The sequence below is a fragment of the Motacilla alba genome, chromosome 15 (assembly GCF_015832195.1).
Source record: "Motacilla alba alba isolate MOTALB_02 chromosome 15, Motacilla_alba_V1.0_pri, whole genome shotgun sequence".
Classification (NCBI taxonomy): Eukaryota; Metazoa; Chordata; class Aves; order Passeriformes; family Motacillidae; genus Motacilla; species Motacilla alba.
This window is the reverse complement of record NC_052030.1, coordinates 3,987,687-4,010,238: the sequence shown is the minus strand read 5'-3', so window position 1 is coordinate 4,010,238 and position 22,552 is coordinate 3,987,687. Positions and strand designations below refer to the sequence as shown.

At 42.4% G+C, this 22,552-nt stretch overlaps 1 protein-coding gene across 1 annotated transcript; it reads left to right on the top strand.

Annotated features, from left to right (window-relative positions):
• The first annotated feature begins 1,113 nt into the window (after positions 1–1,113).
• Positions 1,114–21,165, top strand: SUDS3 (SDS3 homolog, SIN3A corepressor complex component). Its single transcript, XM_038152581.1, has 12 exons — positions 1,114–1,348; positions 3,202–3,271; positions 4,165–4,220; positions 4,548–4,619; positions 6,184–6,203; positions 6,751–6,907; positions 8,800–8,895; positions 10,567–10,628; positions 11,526–11,547; positions 12,181–12,286; positions 16,192–16,276; positions 17,864–21,165. Exons 1-12 carry the CDS (start codon positions 1,189–1,191, stop codon positions 17,960–17,962), a joined length of 1,005 nt encoding a protein of 334 aa, XP_038008509.1. The 5' UTR covers positions 1,114–1,188; the 3' UTR covers positions 17,963–21,165.
• Positions 21,166–22,552: the final 1,387 nt, after the last annotated feature.

Here is a 22,552-nt window from a genome sequence, read left to right as displayed (position 1 = left end):
AATTGTCAGTCTGGGCAAACAGACCTTTGGGGTGATCGGCAGGAAAGCCGAGTGGCTGCGCTGCATTATTGCTGCCCCTTTGAGAACACGGTGTGACCGACCTGGTGCTGCTCTGGGCGCTGAGAGAAGCGCTGCGGGTTTTGGAGCTCAGAGCTTCAGATCAAACAGATTTCCTTCCCCTCGATGAGGTGTTTGTAGTGCCTCAGTGAGTCAATAAGCTGTGCATGTGAGGAATGCACTTCCCAGCTGCAGGTGAGCGATTAGTGTGGCTGTGCTGGAGATGATGAGATTAGTTAGTCGTTCCCAGGTAAATTAGAGCTGCAGAAAAAAGATTCATGAGATATTTACTCTGAAATGCCACTGTGAGGCATTTTCGGATGGGAGTGGGATCCTGCATTTGGCTCTCACCAGGACATGTGTCTTGATCCTTAATTTTGTAGCAGTGGCTAGTCAGGAGAATGACCAGGACCTGGCAGATGTGAGGCGTGTGTTCTACAAAAGCTGCTGTTCACTGGCAGGAGGCACCTGATTCACCTGGGTGAGATCACAATGCTCTCTGTGCTAGGGCTCTGCCGGGAGGAACAGGGAAGTCATTTCTCTATTAAAATATAATAAAATTCAAAAGAGTACAAGTGTCCTAATGAGTCCATCCCCACTGAGGCAAGGTACTGCTCTGTGTCTGTATCACAGAAGGGGCCTGGTTGGAAGGGATCATAGTGGGATCATCTGCTCCAGCAGGGTCATCCCAGAGCTCGAGGCACAGGACTGTGTCCAGACGGTTCTGGAATATGCCCAGAGAGGGAGACTCCGCACCCACTTTGGTCTGTGTTCCGCTGCTCAGGCACTGCACTCTGAAGAAGCTCTTCCTCAACTCTAGGTGGAACTTCCTGTGCATGTTTCTGCCCGTTGCTCTCGTCCTGCCTCTTGGCACCTGTGAGCAGAGCCTGGTCCACGAACACAAACCCAGGTGGCCACAACACGCTGAGGAGTTCAACGCCAGCACAGTCCAAACCCGTGCCACGCACCGGGCGGGGCCGGGACTCGAACCCGGAACCCTCTCACCCACAGGGCCCGCGTTGACCGGGCGGGGGCGCGGCGGCTCCGGCGCCGCCCGGAAGCGGAAGCGTGGCCGCCGTTCCCGCCGCGGTTGCCGAGCGGCGGCCGCTCCGTCCCGTCCCGCCCGCGGCCATGAGCGCGGCCGGGCTCGTGTCCGCGCCGCCCGCAGCCCCGCCGGGGCCGCCCGCCCCCACCATGGCCCCCGCGCCCGACTACTACGAGGAGGAGGAGCTGGAGAGCGCCGAGGAGGAGGACGGCGAGCGGAGCGCCCGGGCCCGCGACTCCGACGAGGGTGTGTGGGGAGGGGGCGGGTTGGTGCCCGGGGACGGGGTGGGACAGGGGCTTGGAGCGGGGACTCTCGTGGGGGTGTGGGGCGGAGAGGAGCGCTCCGCTCCGCACGGTGTTTGGGGAAGGGCTGCGGGCTTCAAGGGGTCGGGCGGCGAGAGCACCCGAGGGAAACAAGGACCTGTCAGGCTGCAGCGGCTCCCTGCGGAAAAGTAAACCGGCGAAGCCTCTGGATAGGTGGAGTTGTGGCTTCCCAGGTGAGCAGGGGACTGTGGGACACGGGGGGACTGAGTGGCACAGCAGAATGAAAACAGTGGAGACATCCAGTGTATTGGTTCTGACTCCGTGGCATGAAGGGGGAAGGATGCAGCTAAGGGAGGAGAAGGTGTGGGCAGAAGCATAGCAGTGCAGGAGGATGTGAACCAAGCACAAGAACCAGGGAGCAGGGGGAAGGAGGAAATTAGCTAAAACCCAGAGTATCCAAGAGTCTAGAGGGCATAAAGTGACAGGTAAGTGGCATTGTAGGAGGACTCTTGGGCAATGGCTGTTACTGGCAGCAGAGCCCTCCATTCCCTCTGGCCTGGTTAAAGATGCACAGGGAGACAGGGTCAGTGGGGGCTCACCCAACAAAGTATGCAAGTCCTTTATGGTGGCCCAGACATTGAAGTACATTTCTTGCAGTTAAGTACATTTGAAGTACATTTCTTGCAGTTAAAAAAAATTCTTGATTTATCTTTGGTGCTTTAAATTTTATCTTTTATTTCTATCTTTGGTGCTTTAATTTTTATCTTAAATTTTATCTTTTATCTTTTAAACAATTTGTAGTTTAATAAAAATCTGAGAAAGGTTTGATTTAAGGGGCTGGGGCCCCCCTGCCATGTGTAGGGAATTAGCTGTGGTTTAGGTTTCTCAGCTGTACCCTGTAAAGTCTGGAGGCACTTGCCCCTCTTTTGCAAGGTAATGGATTCTTGGCTCCCCGTGTGTTACAAATAGAAACCTGAAGAGTCTTAGCAGCAGACTGGCAATCCCACAGTGATTTACTTTATTTACAGTTTATACTGTCTGTCTATAAAATGCAGCTATCTTTATGGCAGTGCTGGTATTTGAGTGTTGCAGCACTAAGTGAAGTATAAGTGAGAAGTTCAGGTCCCAGCTCTCTTTGGTGAGACCTTTGTGGTCAGCCCAAGCAGCACTGGGTAGGTGGAACTCCAGTAAGAGGTTTGTGAAATGTCTTGTGGAGTCTTTAGGCTGTTTGTGTCTCACCCGTGTGTGAGTATTAATGTACAGCCCCTCATCTTAAATGAGAAGAAATTCCCAGGCTGGGGTTGAAGCTGTTCATGCAAAACTCGCAGTTGCAGGAACATGAGATGTTTCATTTCCCTCCTGGATTCATCTCTCAGGTTGTCTTTGATGCCAAATTGCCTGAGGTTTGGGGATTTCTTTTCTGTTTGCCTGTTCCTTTTGTCTTGATTTTTTTAAGATTTTGTTAAGCTTTTTGATGTTTGCATTCTTGTAACAAACTTTCTCACATACAATTTTGTAAATAACTTATGTTTTGAATTCTTTCATGGAGGAGGAGAGAATTGATGGACTGTTGGTCTGTCCAGTGTCATTGGAGAGGTGGCACTGTCACCCTCCAATCCACTGTCACTTTTGGAAAACTGTAAATGTTGGAGTCAGAAAATGAAGGTCCCTCCTTTTTTGTTCACCTGGAAAACAACAGTGTCCGTGTCGTCATTTTATGTCCTATTGTGACATCTTTCCTTGTTTTTAAATAACTTACTACTGAGTTCGGTTTTGTTTTTGGGGTTTCTTTTAATACTTTTTAAATTGTAATGAGTTGTTTTTTGCCTTGTTTAGACACCGAGGATGCCAGTGAAACAGACCTGGCAAAGCACGAGGAGGAGGACTTTGTAGAAATGAAAGAACAGTAAGTAACCCGTTCCAAATACAAATAAGGTGATCTTCTATTTATTTGTGGCTTTAGGGGTATTTATTGCCTAAAACTTGGCAAAGTTTTGGGCCAAGATTGGGAGTTTTAAGTACCCCAGTGGAATAGCTCATGAGTCTGTACACTTATATTTCTGCTCTCCCCAGTCACTTTCTCTGTTCTATACAAATTCAAGAAATTAAGGGCTGCTGCTGTTTTAGGCAAAGAAATTATTATGAGTTCTTGGAGCAGTTGCAAATGGATCCTGCTGCAGGCAGATCCTTCAAATAAAATAAAGGCTCTGCTTTAGACAATCTAAGGAAAAGTAAGATGCCTATCCAAATGCCTTAAACAATTGAATTGTAGTCCTGAACCAGGAATGGACTTTTGGGAGACTTGAAATTGTCTACTTATGGTGTGTAGGAGCATTTGCAGTATTTTGAGTTCTTGCTTACTGGCAGAGACCTGTTTTTATACAAGTCAGGAAGACTTGGCCTGTGTTAAACCACAGATGTGTGGTAAAAGAAATTCAGGTTTACAGCAGTGCCAGGAATAGACTTTGGTGGTCTTTTAAAATAATGTGGGGAGCTAGAACACAGCTAATAAAACTTGACATAGTTCAGGAATGATTCTGCTGTAAAGCTTCTGATGTTTGTAAATCTAAATGTCGTTTTAGGTTTCAACAACAAAAAAAATTCCTATTTTATCCCAAATATTAAACCCATTTTTAAGAATGAGAACGTATCATGGGAATAAAATTCTTTAAGTTGGTAGTTAATTTGTTTCCTGAAGTTCTGAAAAGTTTTTGGTTCTGTGTAAACACGTACCCTCAAGGGATGGTGGAATAAACAATGTGTGCTCGTGGTGTTTAAAGTTTCCTGCTGTGCTTGCAGGATGTATCAGGACAAACTGGCATCTCTGAAGAGGCAGTTACAGCAGCTGCAGGAAGGTAAGCTTAGAAGAGTAGCTTTGGTTTTTATTTTCAGCACTTTTCAAATGTCATAGAAGGATGGGGTTTCTGAAAGATGGGAGCAGCATCTTTCACTGCATGTTAGCTCTCAGCTGTGCTGCAGAGTTAAAAATGTCAGCTACTTCCCATCTTTTCTCCATCTTAACTCCACTTGTAGTTAAGCCTCTCTGCTAAAACGCTCCTTAAAAGGAGTAATCCACTTTTTACAAAAGCAGGGAATGTGCTTTGAGTGGTGTCTGACTCCTTGAGGATATTTAATACTTGGGGGAAAAAATACAACAGCAATCTACAATTTATTTCCACTAGGTACTCTTCAGGAATACCAGAAAAGGATGAAAAAGTTGGACCAGCAGTACAAAGAAAGGATAAGAAATGCAGGTAAGTGGGATTTCTCTCTAAGACACTGCAAATAACTTAATTGTGTGTTTTGTATAACACTGAAGTAAGAAAAAAGAGGTAATTCTGTCCTTTAAAGAAAGGGAACTTCCTGGAGCAGAGGGATATTTGGGTATACTGTAGGGTTTCTCAGAGTCCACCAAACATGACAGAATCTACCTTGATTATTTTCTTCCCTTGATCAGCATTGTTTGCTGAGTGATAAACAGTTTTAGCCTTCATTTGTGTGAAGCAGCACATAAAAAGATGATTCCATTTTTTGCTAACCCACGGTGTCCCACTTTGGTTTGTTGTTTTGTGGCCCCTGCTGAAGCCGTTGGGTTCCCTGTCTCCTTCAGCTTGCAGGAGTGGGAAGTTAGGAGCATGTGCTTTCCCCAAGATCTGTCTGTGAACGATGAACACAGAGCATTTGCTGCTGCAGCTGTTGTTCTGCGTGGCTGTGGCATGGAATGGGCTGCTTGGACTTTGTGTACTGCTCTGTTTCAAGGATCAAAGTTAATTTTTAAAGTGCCCAGTGCTTGTCCTTCTGGGTGGTTTTATTATGCTGCTGCAGAGGAGTGGCTTGGCAATCAGATCCAGCTGCTTGCCCTCTCTCTTTCTTCTTCCCTTTCCAGTAGTTCTTAGCTGGGATATTGAAGCAGGGTGTTTTATAGAAGGCATCATGTGGATATAGGAAATACAGCTGCTCCTCCTTTAGCAAAAGCAAGCAGTTCTGTATTTCTGGAAGTGCCTGGGAAAGGTAAAGGATTTGCTTGAGGAACTGAAGTGGTTTGAACAACTTCTTGTTAACAGGAGCCTGTATCCTGAGATGAATTTTACTAATGATTTAGGTTGGGAAATAGCTCCAAAAAGACCTTTCACAAGTGCTAGAGCTGCATCCTGACAAGCCTGGGCTGTTGGGATAAAATTAAGCCCCAGTGCAAACTGGCATTTCTGGCTGGCCACAAGCAGTGCTGCAGCGGCAGAGTTCTTCCACAGGAGGGCAGGTGGTGATCACTTGGAATTCTATGAGCAACAAATCCAGCTGCCTTGTACTACAGGAATAAAGATCTTTTATGTTTGTCCTTGCCATGCTCAGGTTTATTAAAGCAGCAGTTTCAATTTACATTTGATTATCAATTTACGTTATTACATTTGCATTTGATTATCTACATAGCGCTGCTTTCATGCTTTGCAAATAGAAAGTTTGATTTTTATTACAGCATTCTTATATTTGGTGTATATCCATTACTGTTTTTTAATTTTTTAAAATAATGGAGTAGTACAGTGTTGCTTCTACAGCCTGAACTGAATAGTGTGGAATAGTGGAAGCTTTTTGATGTGACAATCTGTAAGAAACCTCTAGTAACAGTGTATTTTTGTGGAACTTTTCCACAGTCACTTTATTTTCAGCATAAAGCTGTGAAGTCACAGTAGAGTTTGGATAGGTACATGAATTATTTGCTTCACTGCCTGTCTTGGCTGCAATATTCAATGGCTTAAAATGTTAAGGAGGTAATTTTGTGCAGCTTTGAAGGTAATAAATAAAGTCTTTCTTGTGTTTCAGAACTGTTCCTGCAGCTGGAAGTAAGTACTCTTAATTTATCAAAAATAGGCATTAATTAGATGGAATAGGCATAAACCTTGTTTCATCAGCCAGTATTTGGGCTTGTTTTCCCAGAAGGCTTAAGGGAATTTTCTTCCTCTGGCTGGCTTGTTGCACTTGAGATGTAGTAGAGCTTACTGCTGGTATTACCTCAAGTAACTTGTGCACTTTGTTGTGAAAATAGAGTTAAATATTGGCTATTGGGCTCTTGGATCTGGCTGTGCATTGGGCTGGTCAAAAAAGGGTGTTCAAGGTGATGAGTGCTGTTTGTAAATCAGCAGAGCTCTCTGCTGGTGACTTGATTTGTTATGCAACATTAAAATATCTTTTTACAAATCATTCATTTGCCCATATAATAGCACTAAGTGGTATTTAGATGTTTTTCTGTAGATTGTGAATTCTGATAATCTTTTAGAACTTGGGCCAGTTGTGAACTGGAAAGCTGATCAATAAAGCATTTGAAAAGCTGTTGTGATGTCATTAACGTGAGTCCTTAATTAACCTTCTTGTTCCTTGGGTTTGCATTAGACAGATCAGGTGGAGAAAAATTACGTGAAGGAAAAGAAAGCAGCAGCAAAGGAATTTGAAGATAAGAAAATTGAGCTTAAGGAAAATCTGATAGCAGAGTTGGAAGAGAAGAAGAAGATGATTGAGAATGAAAAGCTAACCATGGAATTAACAGGAGGTAAAGAAGATAAGCACCTGTCATTTGTGTTATGCACTGTGCTCCTGCTTAGGAGAAGAGCTGTAAAGGTGTCAGTGCTGGTTTACACAGCTGGTGGGAAATGCCAAGGGGGGCAGAGCATGAATTGATGGTCTTTTAATGGAGAAAGCAGCTCAAAATTCAGTGAATTGTTAACAGGTGAATCAAGCAGTGCCAGTGGAGCAGCAGAGGGGATGATGGGCTTACTTATATGCAGGGAGAGAGGCTGCTTTGGTTCCCTGATGTGGCAATAAAACTATTGAGATATGTCACAATATTGGCCTAACCCGTGATGCCAGCTTGTAAAGCTGTGCTCTTTTCTTGCTGCACAAGTGGGTGGTCAAATAGTTGAAGAAAACCAAACAACAAAGATTGAAACCTGCTGCTTAAAAGCCAGAAAAGCAAGATTTGTGCGTTATATTTGTGTCCAGGCTCTAGAAAATTTATATTAAATGGACAGATTATTTTGAGATGGTTGGTACCCCTGGTGCCTTGCAGTGCTCTGTGGTAGTGGACACAGGGGAGCTAAGTCAGGGGTTAGTTACTCCTGCAGAATTCTGTTGCTGTGGTACTGAACCAAAAGTCTGGTTTGATGTTCTTTGAGGGCAGCTCCCTCCCTTCATGGACTGATAGTGTGGTTTTGTTGCTGAAGCCTGTCCATGAGTTACACCCTTCATATATTTCTTGCATAGTATCTACAGGTTTTACATGAATAATGTAGTTAATACTCAGAAGTGAGAATTAAACCCTGTTTTGGTGTATTAAATGGTGCTCTTGGCTTAATATAAACTCTTAGGGCTGATGTAGACTGGGAAGGATCTTGAGTTATGCTGTTTCCCTGGTAACTTCTTTTACTTATTTATGAAACCCGGTCTCATGGTCGTCCTTGTTCACCCTTGAGATGAGGAGAGAAGGAATTTGGTGTATTTGGCACATGCAGAGCTGCTCAAGGTTTTTGTGTCTAGTGGGGGACAAAGGGGCTTCCCAGATGGAAGTGCTTCCCAGGGGGTGATCCAGGGGTGCTTGGAGATGAGCCAGTAAATCTCAGCACAGAGAAAGGGAGATGGGATGATGTGTTTGGCATTTACGGTGTGGTCTCTTGGCTGCCAGTTCAACATACCTTGATGAATTAAGGAATGAGTTGTGAGAGTTGAGTGGAGTTGTTCAGTAAATGTTACCTGTAGGCATTTGGACAAAGCTAAGTTCAGATAATTATTTGGTGGTGAGACTGGTGTTTAAGTTTTTAGCAAACTTTCTCCTTTTCCCCCAGTGCATATGCTGCAGTTTACTTCCTGTCAACTGCTGCTCTGTGTGTTATTAATTAGGCTCATTTAATTAATCATTCTTAGGCGATGTGAATTTAAGTACTGTTTGTTTGAAATCACTTCAGCAGACTTGAATCGGTCTTCAATGCAGAAATTTTCTCTTATCTTTTAACAAAGCTGTTTTTCTGCCTTGAAGATGAGAGAGCAATTGATTTGTAGCTGATGTTTTACATGCTATTAATGATCCGAGTTGAGCTGGGAAAGAGCTCCATGAGCTTGGCCTTTTAAATCTGTTCCCAAGCAGATAGGGTGAGCATGAAAGGAACTTGCCTCGAATCCTTGTAGCATCATTGTGCTGCTTATCTGTACCTGGAGCAGCTGCAACCATGGCATTGCAGCACTGGCACTGAACAGTGACCTGATGGGAGAGAGCTTGGATTCACTGTCAGCACTTCCATGCTGGAAGCTAGCACACACACACACAAAAAAAAAATCCAATTTGCTGAATGAAAGAGGAAGGTTATTTTCCTTTTGCCTTGTATAGAAAGCTGCTGCTGCTTTCTCCTTTCTCTCTGGTCTTATCAGCTCTCCAACTTCATTTCTCTGCAGATTCAATGGAAGTGAAGCCCATTATGACGAGGAAACTGAGACGGCGACCAAATGATCCAGTTCCTATCCCAGACAAGAGGAGGAAACCTGCCCCTGATATCCTTTCCTGGAGTCACTGCTGGGTTTGCAGCCCCTGTGCTACCCACACCTTGGTTGTTTTGTACAGCAAGGAAAACCAAACAAAACGCCAGGATCAGATTTTGACCTGGGAAATACTGGAGCACAATTGTCATGTGTAATGTGTGCTAAAACAATACCAGCAGTTATGCAATTCAATTATGTATATGTTTGGAGATCCCTTGGTATCCTAACTTAATCCTTACAGTATCATGAGATAACTTTTTTTTTTGTCAGAGAGAATAGTTTGAATTCTACAGGCAATTTATTTCACAAAAGAAAAACTTTAAAAGAACATTTTATATATATATATATGCTGAGATAATTGATTCCATAGATAGTAAATGGCTTTTTGCATGAGCCAGAGCTTTTCTCATTTCAAGACGTGACAAAGCATTTACCAGACAGATCATATTTGTCATATCAAAATAGTTTTCGCATTTCTCATAAAAGCTTCAGATCTCTAATCCAGAAATGCATAGCAAAAGCAAGGATGCTAGATTTGTTCTTTGACTAAGAAAAGATGAAGATTCATCTTGTTCTCATGTATCACAAGAGACAGAAAAACATGTCTGTGTAATCCTTAGGATCTGCCTTGCTGCATGTCTCAAAATTAAAATGTTCCTTGGCTTCTGGAAATATGTTTTTAGCTCCTCTGTGATGATTGGCACTTTTTCTATTTGTGTATTAAATTTATCTGGAGGGGAGGGCAAGGATATTGCTTTGCAGGGGCTTCTTATTAGATTCTAAACCTGTATGTCTTAGATTAAAAAAACTTATCTGTGTGACTCTCATTTTCTGAAGGCAATATCAAACCTTGAACTTCTGGAGTTCATGCCGGATGGTCATGAGCATCTCCAGTTTCAATTAACCTCTTTCTGGTTGGTGATTCTATTCACTCTTTCCAGAAAAAAAAAAAAGTCATTAGTGCCCCTATCTCATCCAAAATAAATGAGTTTCATAGTGAACATGACCTGCTAATTGAGCATGATACAGCAACCACACAGTGAAAATCTCTGCCTTTGCTCACTGGGAGAGGATTAAAGTCCATCAAAACTAAAATCCTTGAAATGCAAGCCAGCAATTGTTAACTTTAAAGTAATACTTTGAATACTTTTGGCTAAACACTTGTTATGAAGAAACAAAAGTGCAGCAGAGCTCTAATAAGACTGTAATACACTAATTTCTATTTTCAGAGGTTTTGGGGTTTTTTTCAGGTGCATTGTAGGCTCTTATTTATCCCCAACCACACAAAGTTTTATTTAACTAGGTTTAGGTGGGATTTAGCTTCATTGTAGAAGACCTGAAGTGAGTCTCTTGTTTCAGCTCACAGATTCTTCTCCATAGAAATACAAAATGAAAAACCCTGAAAATGCTGCTGCTTGATGCTTCCATGAAGCAAATGTCAGTGCACTAAAGGTTTTTCATTGATGGTTGTGTCTGAATAAGTTAAAATGATTTTGTACTCTGCTGCTAAGATGGTGGGGGTGGACTTGTATTAATTCCTCTGACAAAAAAAACCAGCTCAAGTAAGACATTTATTAAAATCCTGGAAACTTTTTGGCTTACGTTTACTCAAGTGAGATGTCGTTGACCTTTAATTTTTAGCCTTGCTTGTCAAGAGCTTGTGGAAACCTTAATTCTGGATACCTCAGCTAAATTATTTGTTAACTGATGAGCAAATAATGGAGGACCTAAGAACGCTGAATAAGGTAGGGATTGTTGCTTGACTGTATTTCTTCATTTTCAAGAGAAGGCAGATGCTTTCTCCTGAAGAGAACAGAGCTCTCTTTAATGTTCATTTTTGAGATGTGGGACCATTTCATCCCTGGAGGCTTTCTGAAGTAGCATAAGAAAAGATTTAGCAAGATGGTATCTCCTCTTTTTTTATTGAGGTTTAATTAACCTAATTTGAATGACTGTCATCTAAAAATGTTACCTTTTGTGTGAACCAAGGGATGAGCTGTGTTAAGGAGTTTCTTCCTCATGGCTGAACAGATGTCAGTGTGTTTTTTGGGAGATCACAGGCTGCCTTTGGTTTAAGCCATAGTGTGGGGTAGGATTTTTTTATTAATTTTTTTTTCTTCCTGCTGTCACAAGATTTCAGCAAGCTGGGTAGGGGGCAGTGTGCATGTTTGTAGCTTTTCTGGTTTGGATTAACAAATTGTTTTCTTGCTGAACACTTGAAGGCTTATCTAATTTCTTAGAATATAAGCTTCTCATTAAGGCATTTTTTGAGGATGGTGGTGGAACACTGGTTTTGTGCCAGCTGTTGAGGTTTCTCTAATGATTTAGCTCTTGTATTTTGTGTACCCTGAGAAATGTTGTATCACATTCAAAAATAGTGTGCTTGATGGGCTTGACTCGTTGGAGTGGGTTGTCTGAATGCTCTCTAGTTCAGTTTTTTTTTGGCCTTTTGGATCATTATACTGATTATCTGCACCTTTGGCTGTTTAGAGCACACTGCTCTGGTTATATGTTATGCCATTTAACTGAGCATTTAAAATAGAAATACTCAGAGTGTGCAAAGTAAGATGTCTAAAGTTATCAGTGCAGCTTCTGTGGCTCCTGTCAGATCTCTAACACTGCTTTGCTCTCTTCCCATGTAGCTTAAATCACCCAAGAGACCAGGTGAGTTACAGATGCAGTGGAACTTGTTCATGCTGTTCTGAGCAGAGAATGGTACTGCAGATGTTTGGCCGTGCAATTGCTGTTCTTTGTGTGGTGTTGCTGTTTGTCAGGGATGGGAACGGGGGCATGAGCATCTTTGGTGGCTGAAACATTTGGGCATGGGACAATCCAGCTGGGAAAAGAGGTTTTCCATTATATTCAGGTGCATCTGGGCACCTTGTCAGCTCCACTGAGGGATTGACCACTTATGGTTTTATGCCTCCAGCTCTCTAGATGTGCCTATACGCTTTATTTCAAGACAGAGTGGGACTAACTTGCCTCAGTAATTTTGACCATGTTTAACTACTTAACTGTGGATTATAACTAAAACAAAATCAAGGACATATTGTCCATCACTTACCCATAAATGCTTTTTCACATAAATGCTGTATTTCAGTGAATATTTTAATCCAAGGCAGAGGTCAAGTTACTCATCACAATATAGCATATTTTCCTGATGGATATGAGTTTGCAGCTTTCTGTGCTTGTTATTTCTGCACACACAACCTTATTAACTGCAGTTTTGCAGTCAGATGTGCTGCTGTGAGATGGGCACTTGCTGGTCTTTAACCAGAGTGTCTCTGCTGTCCCCAGCCTCCCCCTCCTCTCCTGAGCACCTCCCAGCTACACCAGCAGAGTCTCCAGCACAGCGATTTGAAGCTCGGATAGAAGATGGCAAACTCTACTATGACAAGAGATGGTGAGGCCTGGGGAATTTCTGTTTCCATCAGTCTGTGTTGTGTAATCAGGAGGCAGAGGCTGCAGAGGGAAATGGCTTTGAGCAAAGAATTGGTGGACAAAATGCTTTAGGGCAGAGGTTTGCTGCTCCCTCCACAAGCTCATCATGGGTCCAGTAAAGCAGAGGGGATGATGGAATGTTCACACCCTGCAGGCTTGCAGAGATAACTGGTGGCTCCAATAAAAGGAGACTTGAATCTTTTCCATGGCCCACTGTGGCACTTAGGAAGTCAAATCTAGTAAGAGGGAGGAGAGGCAGCAGCAGCCACAGTGGGATGTGACTGAAGCTGCCCAGTTTGGACACAGACACTCCATGATCTGCTGCCAGCAGCACTCCCATTTCTGAGGTTCAGATTTGTGCCCAGCATTCCACAAGGTGGCAGAAGAAATGTCATCCACCAGCTGCTCAGGATGAGAGATGCTTCTAATAAATCCAAATAACCTTTAAAGATCAAACCCACCTGGGAGAGGCAACTTCAGAATGCTGATTGGATTTATCTCTGTTGAGTTTTATGGCCATACAGCTGTACAAGCCTCACAAAACACAAGGAAAATATTAAATTCTGCAGAGGAAACTTAGATTTTAAACTTAAACCATGAGACTTGCAAACCTGGATAATCAAGGGGGCAGTCTTGAACTTGAGCAGAAAACAATTTGCTTTCAAAAAGTCATCTGCTTATTTGTAGCCTACTTCAGTGTTCTGGTGGCTCAAAACAAGTGATGAGGCTGTAATTTTATCACAGAAGTAGGAGTGAAGCTGGTTTTTTTTACACAGCAATCCCCTCGGCCAGTTGGTCAGTTTTTCTTTCTGACTGAAGTTTAATTGAGAGTTCAGTGTACACAGCTCTCATAAAAGCTGCTCCCTAAGTTTAAACATTCATTAATTGTAAAGTTAGGAACTGAACAGGCTACTTATTCCACAGATTTATCAAGATTTTGGGGGTTTTTTTTGCTTTCATAATTTTTTGTGTGTGTAAAGTGACTATCCCCAGGATATATTTGGATGAATAAACTCTTCTTAGAATTTTGAAACACGTAGTACTTGAAAAGTGTTCATGAGTAAAAAAAAAGAGAAGGAAACAAAGGCATCTGAAGTAATCTGTCAGTAAGGCTCAAAACTTCCCATTAAATTTAAACCTGGAAGAGCTTCAGTGAGCCCAGAACCTCAGCAAAGCACCAGCTCTCTCTGAAGGGTATTTAGCTGTGGCATAAAGCACTTAACAGATATTTTCACCTTGCTGAATTCACTTGTCATGGGGTCTTGCTGTCAGGAATTCCAGCTGTTGTCTTTCCTGGCTGCCTTGCTCTTATGCTGTTTTAAGATCAGTATCTTAGATTTTTTTGTTGTTGTTGTAATAATCCTGCTTAGATTTTTTTTTGTTTGATTATAAGTAATAGTCCTCGTGCAAAGTAGCTGGTGTTTTAAAATAATGAAGTAACTGTTGGTAGTGGGAGGGTAATTCTTCCTAAGGTGCATAAAGAATGCTGGCATGCACAGAAATCCTAAACCTGACAGCCCAGGAATGACTTTGTGTTTGCTGATGCAGCCCTGCATGACAATTACCTGAAAACAGGGAATGTTTAATGCCAGTGATGAACCCCCTGAAGTCTTGCAGAGACATTTCAGGCATCTCCAGAGTGGAGTATTTCAGGTGAATGTGGAATTAAACTCATTTTTTTTGATCTTCAGAGCTCTGTGCTCCCCCATCAGATCCTAAACCACAGTTCACTGTAAAGCCACCATCTTTTTCCTCTTAGCTTTGCTGCACACAGTAATGCAGAGGGCTTTCTTTCAATCTTCTGATGGAGTTGCAGTTGGAAATATTGGCCTTTCAGTAAAATATTTTGTAGCAGGAAATGGAATTATTTCTGCTTGCCTCACTTGGTGTGTTTTACCTACTGCAACAGCGAGAGTTGTGTGGCTCCGCTTTCTTAAAAGCCAGCTTAAACCCCATTGCATTTTTCATCTGAGGTAATTTCCTCAATCCTATCCCTCTGTGGATATATAAACCTGGCAAAAGGGTGAGACATGACCTGGGAACTGATGCACCAGGGTGCTGTGCCTCCAGCTGCCCTGTCTCTGCGAGTGTGAGACAGCTGAGACAACTCTTCAGTGGAACACCGCTGACTTGGCTCTTTGCCTTTTCTGGGCACAATTAGCATCAATTTACTGATGGAGAGTCATTCGTGGTGTGAAATCCAAGGGCTGAATGAAGCCTCTGACACAGCTTTGGAATTCACTGGTAATCAAAAATTGAAAGGGAGGGAAAATATTTCCTTGTCTGTGTGGGCACAGCTAGCACTTGACAGCCGTTGTTTGCACGGGCTTCTCCTGCACTCTTGCTGATTGTATCAAGATCAAAACTCTTGCTCAAGTACTCACAGCATGGCATGGTAGGGCACTGCTGGACTGAGATTCTTGTCTCCTGGGGTTTGCAGTAGCTTACTGAGTTCATCTGTATCATTTAATGACATCTGGACTTGCTAAACTGAGGGTTGTTTTTTTTTTTGCTCAGATCATTGTTGCTTTGCATTGCCCTGGAACCCACTGACATTGTTTCTGTCAAAACAAAGGAGAAAGACACCTGTGTCCAACCATTGTTTTAAAGGTTACAGGATTTGGGTTTTTTTTATTCCCTCATCACCCCCATGGGTAATGAGTATGTTTGGAAGACTCAAAGCTGACACTCATTCCAGCTACTGACAAGCGCTGTGAAAATTCTGAGTGCAGAATTTTCCAGTAGCAAGAGATTGTGGAATAAATCATTGGAAGACTTCCCATGTGCAGTATGGTTATTGTAGAAATAACTGTAAAGTTTCAAGAAATCCATGTATTTTGCAAATGGCAGTCAGGGCTGCAGGGGGTTGCACTGGGTAGCTACTGGGGGAATATCTGTGCAGGGATTCTGCAGCTTGGCTTGCCCAGATAAAATAATGATATGGGGAAAGGTGGAAATACAGTCATGCTTTTATAACTGTAAAGTATTTTGGTGCTTGCTTGATTAGGATGATTTACTTACAAATCACCTGTTCTAGTGTATTTAGTTCTGCCTATGGGAGAGAATGAGGCAGAATGAACAGAAAGTGGGGGTTTGGGACTGGCACACTGCAGCACTTGGAAAAATGTGGGCTGTGAAAGAGGGGAGTCCACAGAATCAAATTCAGAGTTAGGAATTTCAAAGTCTTTATTTTATACAAAATGCATTAAGAACAATAATAGAGCTTAAAATATTATCTAAAATGGGATTCAATTGATATGTTTAGTCACGGACTCCTTATGGCAGATATTTACAGCTCATTACAGAGTCAGTTACCCATTAGTTACCATTTTGGGTATTGTCACACAATAGGACAGCATTAGAAATTTGAGGTCTCATTAAACAATACACAGACTGCACTGATTGAGGGTAATTCACTTTTGGTGGTGGTGGTGCTCTAGTAATTCTGTATTGGGGAACAACTTGAGTATCTGTGATTTGCTCTCTCATATTTTGTCAGACAAAATAAGGAGTTGCCTTCTGAAATCCATCCTGTGTCTGAAATGGGAAAGGCTGCTTGGATTAACCCTTGAAGCCTGGGTGTGTTGTCAGTCACTGTTCCCCTGGGCTGTGGCTGGGGCTCTCCCTCTTGCAGCTGTAAAATCTGTTTTCAGTAACCTTCAGTGCAGAGTTGAATGTGAGTTAAAACCCTCCTGCATTTCAGAATACCATTAATGCAGGATGTGTGTGTGTGATCAGATCACCCACTATCTTACAAAGATGGAGAAAGTGGTGTGGAAAGAAAGGCAGACTTCAAATTTACTCTGTCCAGCTTTATCAATAATGGATTCATGCATTTCCTTTTTTTTTTTTTTTTCCTTTTTGCAGGTACCACAAGAGCCAAGCTATTTACCTGGAGTCTAAAGAGAACACGAAAATCAGCTGTGTGATCAGTTCTGTGGGTGCCAATGAGGTTGTGGCTGCTTTCATTTGTCTGGGGGGGAAACATGGGTTTAGTAAAGGGCTGAAGATAGATACCTGTCTGGGGTGTAAAGAAACTGGAGCCAAGATAAAACTGACTTGAGAAATCTCTTTTTGAGATGGGAACATGCTTTGTTTCTGAAGGATAATCCTGTGTTTTGCAAGCTCCTGCAGCAGCTGGGCAAAGGGAGCACTTTGGTTTTTGCGTGTAGATTCCAGACACTTCTGGGAAAGAAATAATAGATTTGAGTGCACTTCTCCTCAATCAGCCAATAAGGGAACTTTAATTTGTTGTGGCAGCTAAGGGAAAACACTTTCTTTTCCCCAGAATGAGTTGCATGTGGGATCTGTTTGTGTCACAGCTGTTCCCTTGCAATGGCAGTTGTGGCACTCAGTTGTTCAGATAAAAGCAGTGGTGGTGGGCTTATGGGTGCATTAAAATTTGTTAAAAGCTATTATTGTAATTTAGCAAAACTAATGTATCATTCCATCATACTGTGGTAGAATATAAAATTGTACAGTTGCTCAAAGTTTGTGGATTTTTGAATTACTTTGGCAAGCAAAACATGCCAAATCCTTGGAAATGTTGCAGTTGGGAGATGATTATCAATGAATGTTGATTTTAATTTCTCTGGAGAAATAATTGAAGTAGAAATCCAGGCAAATACTAAATTCATTTTATATTAAGGGGTACTGTTAATAAAGTCAGTTTATAACTAAAAATAATAGAGTTTAATCAATTTACTTGCCAGGCCTGTAACTAATATATGAAGAAAAAAAAAAGTTTAGGGTAAATCACAGGCCAACATAACTTTATAATCCTTTGCATTAGGAAATACTGGACTTCCCTTCTAAAATACTGCAGTACTAAGGAGTGGATAATTCTTACTCACTGTATTTATTTAAATATGTTGAATTGCATTAGAAGGATGTAATGCAGAGGAAATTGCTCAGACTTGATTTTTAAAGTACAGGTTTTTTAGATCTAAACACCTTGAAGGTGATTTCAAAAACTCTCTGGAGTGGCTGCCGTGGTGGCAGCAATTTGTCTTGTGGCACATGGTGTGAATCCTTCCATGCAGGTGTTTAAAAGAGAGGCCCTTTTATCTCCAGACACAATTTCTATGGTACGTGGAACAGAATCAGAATAAGCTTTTCATTTGACTAATAGTTACTTGTCTGGGCAAATCCCAGGATAGATAATTTTATGATCTGTGGATCTAGAGAGACTTAGTCTTGATTAGGCAAAGCTCAGTGCCACGGCTGTGTTGTGAGCTGTCGCAGGAGGAACCTGCTTTCCTGATGGTGCTTGAAAGAGTCATTTTTCTCGAGGACTGTTTAGAGCAGGAAGTTAAGGAGGTGAAGTTAGACACCTTATTTCATTTTCTACTCAGGTTGCAAATGCCTCACGCGGGGAGGGAGAGGGGATTGACCTCATTGATCTGTGCCCCCTGAGGGGTTCAGCTCTGACACTAAGACACGGAGTTAATTTGTCTGTGTGCTGCTTGCTGTGAGTCTTCCCTTTTTCTCCCTTAATTCATCTCCCTGCCCCATTCTTTCTGCCCTTCTTCTCCTGCAGATCTGGGTGAGGAAAACCAGCGACAGCACCAAGATGAGGATCTACCTGGGGCAGCTGCAGCGGGGCGTGTTCGTGATCCGCCGGCGCTCGGCCACCTGACTCTGCCCTGTCCTGGTTTCTGTCGGATCACCAAACCTCTGCCAGGGGCTCACAGGCTGCTCACTCCTCCCAGCAGCAGGGAACAGTCCTGACCTCTGACAAGACACTTTGTGGCTGGCCACATAATCCCCAGTAGTCCTTAAACCTTTAGTGATGCCTAAGCACTGCCCAGGACTATTTCTGGATTTTGCATCAAGCTTCTGTACGCTCTCTTTGTATTTTGGGTGACTATTTGAGAAGACTTGGCATCATCCTCCTTTTTGTTGTTGTTTCGTGGTGCACAGATGGGACTCGTGTCAAAAACATCATCATCATCATGTTTCTGTTGGGAGTCAGACCAGTGGAAGAAGCTTTGCTTGTCAAGACCTGAGGTTATTTGTGCTTTTTGGTCTTGTTTTCCTGCAAGGCTCAGGATTTTGGGCAAAAGATTCATCCTGCCAGGTTTCAGCTGCAGCTAAGAGATGCCTCCAGAGTACCTGGTGCACAACATCAGCTTTACTGGATGGACTGTTGAAAGACTGGAGACTTTTTTAGGATGGTGTGAACAGCTCAGAAACTGCTGAAATACAGTGATTTTAATGTAGCTCAGAGTCACGTGTAGTTAGTCAGAAGCTTCCATTTCTCTTCACATTAAAAAACCCTTCAATGAACAAGCAGAGTATGTCTGTTTGCTGATCTAATTAGCTGGGATAGGTGGATGACTAAATTAAAGGAATAATTCCCTGGATTTTGTAGATAGCAAGGCTGTATGAACTCTGTGTGTGTGTCTATAACCACTCAGAGATGTAAAGAGGCAAACGATCAATTTCACTTTTTCCACTGATGCTCAGAATCACAGCTTATGGTGGGATCCTGCTGACAGGAGATCTGTAGTATCCTCCCAAGGATCCTGGCAGAATAGGAGGTGGCCTTGACATGCTGTTAGATGGAATCTTCATTCCCTGAGATGTTCTGCAAAGAGCTCCTCTTGAAGACTGTTTTGATTGCTGGAGGTAACACTGGGTTTCTACACTTGCCCTCCTGCAGCACAAGTGAAAATGCCCAAATAATGACATTAAGGTGCTCCCTAGGTGTTTAAAGATCTGCCTCTGGCATTCCTTTATTATTCCCAGTCATTTACTGATGGCTGGAAGAACCAATGCCATGTGTGACTGCCTTGACAGGGGCCACCTGGTGCCCTGGCAGTGCTGTCACATCTCTGCCTTCTGTGCAGAACAACTTAGTGCTCCTTTTGATTACTAGTCAAAAAGTTGTAAATTCTGTCTTTCTGACTCTCACTTTGAGGCATCTTCTGGTTTTGCTTTTGAGCTGCCTTCTTGTTAACGTGCATCCAGCCTTTCTTTGGTATGTGGGTTAATGGAGTCCAGGGAAGGGAGCTGCAGTGGCTGTGCCCGTTCCTTTCCTGCAGTTGGGTGGCAGTCACATCCCAAAAACTGATGCGTGGGTCTGGAGTGGAGTGTGATGGCTGAGCTCCTGATGTGACTGAGACACCTGACTTGTTTTTTGCTGATTTTTGAGGATCTGGAGCTCTGGCAAGAAAGGAGAGGGTGTTTCCCACCCTTGACAATGTGCCATCTCTGCTGCAGCTTAGGCAGCCAAATGCAGCAGGCTGGATTTTGTCAAGTTAACAGCTTACTTAATATAAGTAAGTGCATTCTCTGCACGTGTCACAGGTTTTTGATAAGGTGATGATGTACCAGACAGGATTTGTCACTGAGTCTTTAAATGAACATCATCCTAATAATAAAAAGTGCTAAGGAAGTAGCAGGATTTATTTCCTGTCTGTATCACTTTATCAATACATAAATTTGTGGGAATTGCTGGTGACTTGAGCTCAGTGTTGGGCGGATGCTTTGCCAGCTGCCATCTGCTGCTGTGGTGTCCCCTGTTCTGGGGTAATTTTGGGAGTTAACAGAAGTGTGCCTGGGATGTCACTGTGTGTGGGACAGGAGAGGGGCTCCATGAACCCATGGTGAATCAGGGCACTGCCTCCTCATGGGAGTTGGCAAACCCCGATCTCAAACTCTTCCGCACCAATCTTATGCCTGCAGGAGGGATGTGTGAGGTTTGTACAACTTCCTTCTGTCAGAATTCCTTGCCAGTTTCCCCAGTGCCCCTGGGTCAGCCTCTGAACTGCTAATTTCTGCTTTTGGCAGTCCTGTCGTTGCACCGCTGCAAATGGCTCAAACTGAACTGCTACACTGAAGGAATTTTGTTTATAGGCCGCTTCATCCTCAGTTTCTTACTGAAATGAAAATCTGCCTTGCCTCTGTCGATCACCATAAAGAGCAGCTGTGTCTCACAGAGTACATGAATATTGTAGCCTGGATTTTTTATCCTGGCAGGCTGTTCTGTAATGGCCTGAGCCATTTGTGAGGCTGGAAGTGATAAAGTGCATGCAGTGCTTTGCTGTGCACTCAGGGAAGCAACTGCTTTTCTTTTTTTTTTTTTTTTTTTTTTTAATCCTAAAAGGATGCACAAGTAGTTCTGTGGTGAGGATGAGGCATGTGGAGATCAAGAGTGGAGACATCAGCTGTAGAACTGAAGATTTCCTGCCAGGGGTTGGAAAAATAGAGACAAGTTAGTCAAGGAGATGGACAAGGTCTTGCTTGAATTCTAGGAGAAAATTGGCTTTTCTGTCTGCTCTTTGCCTGCTTATCATCAGTCTTGAAAGATCCCAACTCTCTGGACAGAAAGAGCTTTACTGCAGGTATGAAACAATTTAATCCTCATTATGAACAGCATTCAAAACAAATTTAGGGAATGGCTTTAACTCGTCACCACAGTAATTTTAATGAAAGGTGAACCTTCTGCCAAAAATAGACTTTTATTGAGGGTTAAATTGCAGTTGGCTGAGTCATATTAAGCATTTTTTTAATTGCCTTGAGAAATGGACTGTGATGTTGATATGTACAAAATAAAAAAGACATTCCCCGCCCAGCCATTAGATGTTCCAATGGAAGGAAGCCAGATCAGGGAGCCAACTTCCAGGGGTTTTTTGACATCATTCTCAACAGAAAGGTTTCCAAAGAGGCTTTTTTCAAGGACAAATGCTAATAGACAAAATTGGCTTTTTTAGTTTATATGCTCTGCCTGGAATTTTGTAAAGAGACAAAGGGATTTAATGACAGAAACCTTAATTGTTTGCCTTGTTTTTTGTAAATTTCTAGGGAACTTAAAGAAAATAAAGGTTAAAAGAGCAAGGAATAGCTTTGTGGATAATTGAGGTTCTTCCTCCTTCAGAAAAAAGGAAAAGCAGCATTTGTGTTCTTGTTCCACAGAAGCAAACAGTGAAATATTCAGAAATTCTGAATGCGTGTCTAAGGTTTGCTGTTACTATTTTTAATTTGCCCAATTCTAAAGCTAAGAGTTTAATACACAGTGAAGTATTTAGAAAACAAAAGAATGCACATTTCTGGTTTTCTATGATTTATTGAAAACCTGTCATTACTGAAACCTCAAATTTCATACAGTTAAAGAATTCCACTATTGTAATGTTTTGCCAAATGTGGGAAACTCCTTTAATATTTAACATCAGCTCAAACTTTGGGGATGCCAAAACATCTTGTAATACTTAAGTGCCTATCACTTTACAGTGGAGTAATTCTGTTTATTTAGATTGCTCCTTTTTAAGCAAGAATGCCTTTCGGTAAAATATTGATTTCAATTTTTAAATAGGCATGAAGAACAGCTTGGGTTCATGAAAACCAAAACCTCCCCAAAATATTTGGGTTTTTTATCCCTCCAGTGTGATGCTAATAAATAAGCAGAAGGGGGAGAGTGGCTCAAAGAAGCCTTGGGACCAACATTAAAATAACATTTAGGTGACAACAGAAATGCAAAATATTCTCCATGGTGTATATCTAAACAGGATGGGTGTCTCATCTCCCCTCACATAATTGAAATGCTGAACAGCAGCACAAGAAGAGTTACTTAAGCCTTTGGTTCTAAAATAGCAATGCTCTGAGCATAGCCAGGCATTTGTAGGGCTTTGGAACCGAGAGCTGTAACCCACGGGAAGCAGCTGCTGATTTATTCCATCAATCTCACATTTGAAAGCTATCAGTTCTCTGGATGCCTCAGGTAGCTTTGTCATTTTTCATTTAGTTCTAATTTGCATCCCCATGTTCTGCCCTGAATCCTGAGGGGAGCGGGGTGGGGGAAGGCAGAATAATGATGAAATGTACATTTTTAATTTCACTTTATTAAGGCTCCTTATTTTTATTGAATTTAGGATTCTTTGGAGAGTGGTCACTGCCTGCAGATCTCTGCAGGTTTAATGGCCAGCCCAGGTCATGAGAGCTAACAAGCTTTGACAAAAAATAAATACAAATGCAAATCCAGGGAGAAAATTGCTATCTTCAGTCAAGGTTTCTGCTTGATGGTTTCAATCCTGTTTGGAATTGGTGACTGAAGGGTTTTTAAGTGACCAATCTGGTGGCACTGGCTGACCTAGGTTTGGAGGACAGGCTCAGGACACATGGATGTCTGCTTCCATCATTAAATGAGGAGGTAAGTCAAGTTTTTTTGGGTTTTTTTGAGCTTTTACCTTTTTTTTTTTTTTTTCAGGGCATTTGATAAAAGATTGAT

Excerpts from the sequence above, each read along its gene's own strand:
- SUDS3 (XM_038152581.1), top strand. The coding sequence starts at position 1,189 with ATGAGCGCGGCCGGGCTCGTGTCCGCGCCGCCCGCAGCCCCGCCGGGG. Across the intron at positions 8,896-10,566 it reads GAGGAGGAAACCTGCCCCTG|CTCAGCTAAATTATTTGTTA; the intron begins ATATCCTTTCCT and ends AATTCTGGATAC. Across the intron at positions 10,629-11,525 it reads ACCTAAGAACGCTGAATAAG|CTTAAATCACCCAAGAGACC; the intron begins GTAGGGATTGTT and ends CTTCCCATGTAG.